At 53.3% G+C, this 9,866-nt stretch overlaps 1 protein-coding gene across 1 annotated transcript; it reads right to left on the bottom strand.

Moving 5' to 3' along the window:
• Window positions 1-3,378: 3,378 nt before the first annotated feature.
• Window positions 3,379-9,865, bottom strand: FOXD1 (forkhead box D1; the record flags this gene model as incomplete). Its single annotated transcript, XM_042013188.1, has 2 exons — window positions 3,379-4,336; window positions 4,437-9,865. A coding segment is annotated over one exon (1,176 nt), but the record flags the coding sequence as incomplete, so codon positions are not given.
• Window position 9,866: the final 1 nt, after the last annotated feature.

Here is a 9,866-nt window from a genome sequence, read left to right on the forward strand (position 1 = left end):
AGAAATTCTGCTGAACAGAGAAGCCAAGCCCGGGAAGGAGTTCCTTTTGACTGCTCAGGGTGATCTATCCAGGCCCTCTAATTAGAGAGGGATCCAGGGTGGCATTAGTTTCCAAACATTTTAATCGAGCTTTAAGCAGAGCTCTTTTCAATGGCAGGAGATAAATGTAGCAACTGTTACCCGTCCTCCTGAATGGCCACCTCCCATGGCGGGCATTCAGCTTTCCTTTCAGAAGCCCTAAGCAGTTTAGTCTGTGGGCCCAGCAACACTCCACATGTCTTCTAATTAGTCTAATTAGAAAGGTGGATTGATAGATACAAGGAAGACACAGTTAAGTTAGGAAGATGCTCAATGCTACCAGTCTGTGCTAGGGAGCCTCTTGTTCTCACTGTGAGGGAAAAAAGAGATAAAGGGAAAAAAAACGAGAAAAAGAAAAAAAACAAGGGGGGGGGGGGGTAAGGGAGGGAGAAACAAGAAAGGGAAAGAGAGAGAGAAGAAAGAGAGAAAGAACCCCGGGGCCTGACAGGAAGAACAGGTCCAGAGAAATCCGAGGAGAAGAAGCTGCTGTCTCTTAATTGGAGGGGAGGCATAACTGAGGTGCCTCTCCTGGCTGCGTTTACCCCGATGCGGGTTGGAAGCGCTCCTCGCTGAACGGCCAGCCCCGGGCCGGGACTCGCCATTGGACACCGCTCTGGCCCCCGCCGGCTCTTTCCTGGGACACGGGGCCCTGGGTTCACACAGACACGGACTGGAAGGAAGAGAAACAGAAGGGACCCAAAAGCGGCCACCTCGACTCATCACTTCCCATGCTGTCGCCGGGGAGACGTCACCCGCGGAGACCCGTCGAGGGGAGGCAGCACGGGTGGCTCGAGGAAGGCTGAAGCTTTAATTAGGCGATAAATCAGGGAGAGGAGCATGTGGCAGTGCGCGCAGGTGTCAAAACAGAGGAAAAGTCGGTCGGTCAGCATGACAAGACAGAGCCTCCTTGCTCCCTCCCCCGCTAGTGTCGAGGGGAGGGGAGGGGAGGCGAGGGGAGGCGAGGGGAGGCGAGGGGAGGCGAGGCCGCGGATCTCGAGTCGTCTCGGGCCACGGTGGGGAACGGGACTGCGCGTGCTGTACTCTACTCTATGTTCTGAGCAGGTGTGTACACCTGTGGGCTTTCTCTTTCTTCTGCCTGGCCGGTACAAAAGGCAGCAAGAGAAGCTTGGGAAATGCCCCCACCTCACATCCTGTGGCAACTGAGCTCCCACTTCTCTCCCTACCGCTCTCTTTGCTCCTTCTTCCCCTACCTGCCTTTCTCTGCACTTGCTCGATTTCTGGCAGATTGAGATTACAGACCAAATAATGAACAATTTCAAATTCAACACTTATCTCGGGAAAAGTGTGTGTGTGTGTGTGTGTCTGTGATTACAATCCAGCCTGTCAAAGTCCCTAATCAAACTGCTGGCGAAAGGGGATTCGTAGACAAAAGGAAACAATGGAAGTCTCGTTAGATCATTTTTCTGGACATTGTTTATGGTCTGGAAGGGATCAATCGTTTCAAAATGTTACGAGTAAAAATGATCCTGTGTGGAATGCAGCTAATCCTTTTAAGTTCCTGTCAACTGTTTCCACTCAAAGAATCCGATTTTCCAAATCAAAGGTGCAGAACTCAATTGCCGAGGGATTTATAGGGTCGGCACCGGGCTCCCCTCACCCCACACGCCCCCGCGCGCCCCGCGGTGGGTGCCGACGGCAGGACAGGACTGGGCCGACGGCTGTCCTCGTCGGGGCGAGTTATAAACCCAGAGTGCTCCGTCGGCGGCAGCAGTGGTCTGCTCTGCCGGCGGGCGGCCCAGCGCAGCCCCGTTAGGACGGCAGCGTACCTGGGGCCGGGAGGAGGCATAGAGCACGGTCCCTCCTGCCGGTCTGCCGGCAGCGCCCCCGGCTCCGCCCCGGCGCGGCCGCGGGGGTTTGTGCCGCTTTCCCGGGCGAGCCGCTCCGTCTTGCAGCTGCAGGCGCAGCAGCATCTCCGGGACTGAGTTCAAAAGCTCTTGTGGAAGCGCTAGGTTTGGCTTGCCCATGTGTGTTAGCAAGTTGTTGCGGACTCCTTCTGGGTGGGGAGAAGGCTGGAGGGGAAGAAAGTATTTTCTTCTATCTGCTCCACGTCTCTTGTCGGTAGCCCCTCTCCGCTGCGCGGGACGGGGGATCTGCCTTAGGGGCGGACGGGCGGGGCTGGGGATTCTACCGAAAATAGTGTCCCGGCCGGCAGATGTTTGAGCACCCGGAAGAGAGACATCGGGAGGCAAGCCGTGCTGAAAGCGATCTAAAGAGGTTAATTTTCAGAGAAGGGCCGCCCTTTGGCTTCTCATACAGAAGCAAGAAGTAGAGAGGAAGAGGTCTGCGGTTTGGTGTTAGCGAGGCCGCCGGCTGCCGACCGCTTGCGGGACAGTGTGAGGATACACACTTGAGTGTGCTGCCTCATAGGCAAAGCCGTCTGCACGGAGAAGGATTTCCAGGAAGGAGGGAAGGATGTTTGACAGAGGCCACCGAGCAGCCCCAGACGGCATTTTGTGCAATCAGAAGAAGGCTGGAATGAAAGTATAAATTATTTTTTTCCATGGTCCGCAATTTCCCATCCCATCCACTTTCGAGCAAAGTCACCTGATGTATCTATCCCTCCTCGCTCGGCACTGGACATCTTCTTTCCTTTTTGTTTCTCATCAATGGTTCTTTTAATCGTCTATTTATTAGAAGAGGCTGTCCTCCTCTACCCCTTCCCTTGTGCAGCCGACAGGTGGAATTTCACTGTATACACTTATATTGGAAAGCTATCTGTTTCGTCTTGTTGTTGCTGAATAAGCAGACGTGACAGTGTTTATTTTACGAAAGGAAAACCCAGGGAATTCACCTCATTAATCTTGATTTTGTGTATTTAATTTATTTCGTGTATACAGGTGTGCATGTACTCTCCTGCAATGAAAGCAGAGAAGCAGTCCTATGACCACTGCGGTACGAAGAGACATTCACGGGTTTTAAAAGGACTAGCCAAAACCTGGGCATTAGCAGGAGTGACCACCGCAGTGCTACAGTTGTGCGGGCACTGGATGGTGATACCACCGCGTGTGGGACACACTCCTGAACGTTCACACGTGTTTCGATACACTCATATGCTTTTCTATCGCATGCAGGGGACAGAAATACCTTCGGATTGACTGTAGATAAGGCTTTCCCGGTCTTAAAAAACGAATTAATGCAACAAATGAATTATCTAATTATCCTTTTGCTTCTTACATAAATTTCGTGATTTATCATCTAAATATGGGGGCCCGCAGAATTCTGCATGCCGTTTTGCTGCATCAGCGAAAGGGAAACAGAATCAATTCAACAGGTCTCTTATGGCTTGGAGGAAGGGCAAGTTTAATTATTTTGATTAGAAAAATAAAAAAACCACAATCACAAATTTCCTTCTGAATTCAACTCAGCGGTAGAATTCTGAAATTGATGAGACACCGCGCTTTAAAAAAAAAAAAAAAAAAGGTGCCTTTCGTCCTGTCCAGTCCATATGTTTTTGTACTTTTTGGGCACTACTGTGCCCAGCCGATAGGTCTCTCCGTGACGCAGAGCGCAGCGGGTGCCTCTCTGTCTCTCACTGCGACAGTCGGCGGTGCAGGGGCGCTGCGCTGAGGCCGCATCTTCGTATGCTATGTATCTTCCGTGGGCTTCCCGCGGTGATTCCCGCCGAGACGCCGCCGGGTGCCTCCCCACTCCCACTCGCGGTCTCGGCGCGGAGCACCGCCACGGCCGCGGAGGCTCTGTCCCGCTGCGCAGCCGCGCACAGCCCTCGGTGCCACCCACACTGGTCGCGAGTTTGGTCGAGGGGCTCCCCAGCCCCTCAGCCTCTGCCTATGTTCCTTTGGGTCGTGCCGGTAACGGAGCGGCGAGCCGAGCCGGGCGGCTGGGAAGGGGCCGGCTTGTTTCCAGGGCCGGTCTCCCGCAGTACACCTCCAGGAGGGGACGGGTGGCGGGAAACAAGAGTTCTTCCGCAAGTGAAAAAGAAGGAGCAAGAGGTTTACCGACTTGGAACTCTCGTTCATTTCTCCGTCTCTCCCCAAAATCGAGGGGCACCTGTCTGTGCAATGAGGGATACAGTGTGGTTTTTGCCGCAGCATGGATCCAGCAGCAGCTTGTTACCTCCTGAAGTGCCATTTGCCTGCACACACGTACACACACTTCTGAGTGAATGTCTCCTACACATCTTGGTCGTGCTTTGCAGCGCAGGAAGGGGCAGCAAACAGACACCAGACGTCGGCTGCTCGACGTGACTCTCACGGTGAGGGTTGCAAAGAAGAAAGGACTTTTGGGGAAGAGTGGAGAGGCCTTGCAGTCATCTGCAGCAGGTTACTGGGGGCTTGGGGGTAAGGGACGGTGGAAGCGGAAGCCGAACGGACGCCTACCTGGTCGTGATGCACCCAGCTGCAGACACAGGGCAGCCGGTCCATGCCTGTGCCCGGGTTCCGATGGTGTGTGCGACCCGGCGCCGAGGGAAGCAGGGAAAATACTGCTGCAGGTGGGGGAGCCACTGTGAACAAGCTGAAAAACCGATCTGCATTGGTTAGCAAGTTCCAGAACAGAGAGGGTTTGGCCACGATCGTAATTTCCATTATTTCTGTCAGATACAATATTATCAGAGACTACAGCCGTACTTACTCTAAGTACTAAAGGAAAGTATTACATACGGAGTGGCGTCTCCGGGCCATGCCAAGGGACAGTTAAATCAGATCCACTTTCCCACAGAACCCCGCAACAGGCCTCAGTTTCGATGGGGGCGAGCGTGCGCTCTGCCCTCGCCACAAGCGCTGCAAGAAAGGGAGCAGCTGAGAGCAGGTGAGAGCCTCGCCCCTCTCTTTCATCTTCCGGATTTGGGGATGGGGCCCGTCCTGGGTATTTGAAACCATCCTGCAAGCACGGGATGTGCACCCCGCTGCCCCCTGGAGTGCTTCTCAATACAAACCAGACCGAAGGTGTGGTCCGAAGGAGCTGCGGGTGGGGAAGGTTTGGGTTGAGAGCAGCTTCAGGGCCGGGGAGTTGAGCATGGGAGCCATGGGGCTCGGCTGGACCCCCGGGCTGCACTGCCCGCCGCAGCCCACGGCGGTGGCGACAGAGCGGGCACGATGTCCGACCCCTCTGCACAAGGCAGCGGGAGCACTCCAGCGGGAAGGGCGCAGTGTGTGGACGTGAAAACTAATCATCTTTGAAACCGGGGAGGGAAGGGGAAACCTCTTCTACAGGAAATGTGGGAAGGGACCTAACACAGTCCTGCTTAAGAGAAGCGTTATACAAGATACTTGAAAAGAAATAATTTTTTAAAAACCTAATTAAAAATATATAAATCACCCATCAGAAACAAAGAAATACGTGGAAGGAAACGTTTCTGGATAGAGACACTGTGTGTGGCATAAAAGACGATTGAATACATAAGGGCTTCATTAAATTCCCAATAGATAACATTTGGCTAAATCTACCCCTAGATTAAAACTCCACATAATAGCACCATAAACTAAAAAGTTTCTTTTTGTGTGGTCCTTCAGGATGAACTGATTGAAACATTAGCCCCCTCATAGAGCAATCCCCTCCCAATTCAGATCCAGTAATTTGTCTCTCAGCCCAACGGGGGTATGATGAGCAAGGAGACGGGTTAATGAATCCACACTTTGTCTCTGGGAGGAGAAGGAGGCGACACTATACTGCATGTTCTACCAGATTGTTTATTAGGGCCCAGACTGTTTTGGAAGAATTGTTTGTCCGGGCTCGGTCCTTGCGAGGACTACACTCGTAGCTTCTCTGTTAGTCTTGAAAGCCGCGGAGAGCACGGCGGGCTATTAGCATGCGAATGGGGCGCTGTGGCCGGCGGTACTGCGAGCTCATCAAAGGGCTGTGGGGCCGGCGCCTTTTCTGGCGGCACCTGCTCCGGGGCAGCGGAGGGGAAACAGGGACCCTCAGGACCGGGGCCGAGGCAAGGCGGCTTCCCCGCCGACTCGAGGAGAAGAGGCAAAAGGGTCCTCCACCACCACCCCAGACCTATTCCCCAACCCCCTTTTCCTTAAAGAAAAAAAAAAAGAAATCTATACCTCCTACTGCAATTTGCCCCCGTCAGCTTCCCTACCAACTCCCAAGGGAAGGCCTTGTCCGCACGGGATGCAGGCAACCGGCGAAAAGCGTGGAAGGAGCAAGTGGCCAAGCACTTTGCTTGCCGTATACCTCTGAGGAGACCTGAGGGACGGGAGATGGGCACACTCAGACTCCAGCCTGGACCGGGCTGGGCTCTGCGCAGGGGAGGTCGCCGGGCTCCCCAGGGTCTACAGCGGAGAAGCCAAGAGAAGCAAACACAGGGTGCGTCGCCGGAACCTAACCCTTCTCATGAAACCGCTCGTGGAGAGCGCTAGGACTCGAGCAGACAGAACCCAGACTGAGGGCCAGCAGCGTCCCTCCTTGGGGAGCCTCGCACCGCCGCATGGCCACAGCTGCCTTCTCCCCCGCAAAACCTTTCCCTGCTTGATTTTGTCTGCCTCTTCGAGGGGGGCCTCTGCTGAGCTCGGCACTCCACGCTGCACCGGCCCGTCGGCCCGGCGCATCGCCGGGCCAGTCCCGGCGAAAGTGAATTAATCGGTCTTTCGTGAAAAAGACGCGCTCTCCCCGGAGGATATGTACACGGTGCCTCTGGGGTATTTTCCCTTTTGTTTTAGGAATTAGAACGGACTTTACTTCTTTTTCTGCTAAGGAACCCTGGAGGTTCCAGAGAGGCCTTCCAGCTCCAGACTGCAAATGGAGTCCAGCAGAGATCTTATGTCCAGTCTTTCTGCTTTTTTGAAACCCACTATTTTAACACAGCATTGCTACAAACAAAACGGAGAAGCACCACTTTTCTATCTACGAGAATATTTTAAACCAAGGCGACGAAGTACTTCTACATGTAAAATCCCTCCTCACTTCAAAGAGCACTAAAAGGCATCCCTCCCTTTAATTTTTTTTTTTATTATTATAAAAATTCACATAATTGATCCCCGAGTCTCCTAAATTGTTATAAATACAGTCGTAGTTGAAAAGCGCTTTCCTGGTTTGAAAAACGCGTGTTCCTAGCCCACAACAAGCATTCACACGCCTACTCTTAAAACATGCGATTCTCTTTTCCATGTCTAAGCTCCAAATATTTGAGGCCGGCTTTTTGGTTAAAAAATTCTTTTAGTCTATAAAATAGATATCTATGGACTTTATGCTGTTTAAAAACGAGTGTTTGGAATCAGAAAAGCTGCTTTCATGGTTTGTTTTGTACATTTAAATATCCTTACTTCAACAGCTTATACATTTAATCAACTCGTCACACGAGGATATTACAAAGCTCATTTTATATTTTATGTATTGAAAAGTAGAAACACATGCCACTATTATCGTCACAGAAACATAAGTGTCTAGAACAAATCTCTCTTAAGTTCAATACATGCTCTATATTAGTAGTATTTTGCTTTGGGCCTTTTGGAAACCAAACTATGATACAGTTGTGATTTAAAACACACCCAAAAGTATAAAAATAGTTTTAAACCGGCTTTTTAGTCAATCTCCTGATTGGTGCCTTACAGAACTGGGCTTTACTCCCTCCAGAGAGACCTATTTCTATTTATCCCCTCTATCGTCCCTGCTGGTTTTTGTAGGTTTTTGTTTTGTTGGGGCTTTTTTTGTTGGTGTTGTGGTTTTGTTGTTGTTATTTGATTGTTTGGTTTGTTTTGGGGTTTTTTTGTCTTTCATTATCTGCTAGGGTTAACAATGCATTGACTGCAAAGATCATATTTTGATTTTCTTCTTTGCGGTCAAATCTGCACATAATAAATTTCAAGTTAGAATATTCCTTGACTATTCCTTGACTATTCCTTGACTATTGTGCTATTAATCCCGAAGAAAAAATTATCAGTGTCCCAAAGAAAAGAGAAGTGCTAAAGAGGGAAGGATCCAACGCCAATTGTTTGGCTGGGCTCCTTTGGTCTTTGGGTTTGGTTTTGATTTTTTTTTTCTTTTTTTTTTTTTTTGAAAATTAAAAATTTTATTTTTGAAAATGTGTAAAAATTTTACATTAAAATGTTACAATAATACTTGCCAGTAATTTTTAAACAATATTCCTTGTAAAGAATACGCATGAAGTACAAAATAAAAAACTCCGTAAGTCTATTATAATACAAAACACAGGTTAAAATAAGAAATGATAATCTTGACTTTCTTCTGTGTAAACACGTTAATCTTTTCTTTTATAAAAGTACATTAAACAAGTGTACTAAATGAAAAAGTATTGCTCTGCTGTCCTCCCTCAAGCCTTTTTTTTTCTCCTGTACATTACGGTTTTCAAGCTCCTAGACCTGAGAATCTCTGAACTTCTACGGTTTAGAGAAATTATTTATCACCATTTTTGTTTCTTTTTAAGGAGTAGCGAGTAACTTTCCGATGTAGTGACCGTCTGCCCGTGCAGTATCTAGATCTACACCTGGCTTTGCACTAGTGCAGGTCCCGGGAGGTCCGTCGCTCGCGGCGGACGCCCCTCGAGCCCCGTCACAATTATCCCCACGCAAAGACAGGCAGCCCCTGCGGGCAGCGTCCGCTGGGCGTCCGAGCAGCGGAGAAAGGAGATACCCCAGATCCTACCTTCGGAAAGACTCCCAAACACTTAACAGTTAGAGATCCGTGCCGCGAAGCCGGAGGTGGCGGGCAGGGCGGCGGCGGGGGGCAAGCCGCTCCCGGCGCTCCCCAGCGAGCGGGACAGCCCCGGCGCCGCGGTCGACTGCGAGGCGCAGCTGCTGCCCGCGCCGGGGCCGGGGCCAGAGCTTCCCCCGATGATGCTCTCGATGGAGAAGGGCGAGCGGGCCAGCGCCGCGCCGCTGCCAGGCTTGGCGGAGTGCAGGGAAGCCGCCAGTGCCGGGCCCAGCGGGTGCGCGTAGCCGAAGCGCGTCCGTGCCAGCTCCGCCGCGGGCAGCAAGGGGCCCGGCGGCGCGGCCGCGGCGGAGGGCAGCGCCGCACCGGGGGCGCTGCCGGGGGCGGCAGGGGGCTGGCGGGGCGGCGGAGAGGGGTGGTGAAAGGGGAAGAGGGCGGAGTGGGGGTGGTAAGGCTGAAGCTGGAGACCGTAGCCGCAGCCGTAGGGTCCGTAGGCGCAGGGCGGCTGCTGCGGGGGCTGCGGCGGAGGCTGCGGGAGGAAGGCGGTGGGGTCCACGGCGCGCAGCAGAAGCTCGGGCGCCGGGAGCTGCTGCCGCTTGAAGCGCTTTCGGCGGCGCAGGAAGCTCCCGTTGTCGAACATGTCGGCGGATTCGGGGTCCAGTGTCCAGTAGTTGCCCTTGCCAGGATTGCCGGGCTCCCGGGGGATCTTGACGAAGCAGTCGTTGAGGGAGAGGTTGTGGCGGATGCTGTTTTGCCAGGCGGGGAACTTCTCCCGGTAGTAGGGGAAGCGCCCGCTGATGAACTCGCAGATCTCACTCAGCGTTAGCCTCTTCTTGGGGCTCTGCAGGATGGCCATGGTGATGAGAGCGATGTAGGAGTAGGGCGGCTTCACCAGGCTGTTCTTGCCGCCGCCGCTGCCCGCCCCGCCGCCGCCGCCGCCGCCCGCCCCGCCGCCGCCCGCCGTCGCCTTCTGTGGGCCACCCCGCGAGGGGGGCCGAGAGCCGCCGGCAGCGTCCCCGCCGCCCGCCCCGCCGCCGCCGCCGCCACCTCCACCTCCGCCGCGCACGGGCGACCGCGGCAGCAGGGCGGCGGCGTGGAGGTCGCCCACATCCTCCTCGTCCTCTTCCTCCTCCTCCTCCTCCTCGTCGTCCTCGGCGTAGGAGCGGCGGCGGCGGCGGGTCTGCGGCTCCTCG

The sequence above is a fragment of the Corvus kubaryi genome, unplaced genomic scaffold (genome assembly GCF_017639235.1).
Source record: "Corvus kubaryi isolate FWS band 111438036 unplaced genomic scaffold, C.kubaryi_AGA036_p1.0 split1-37296, whole genome shotgun sequence".
Classification (NCBI taxonomy): domain Eukaryota; kingdom Metazoa; phylum Chordata; class Aves; order Passeriformes; family Corvidae; genus Corvus; species Corvus kubaryi.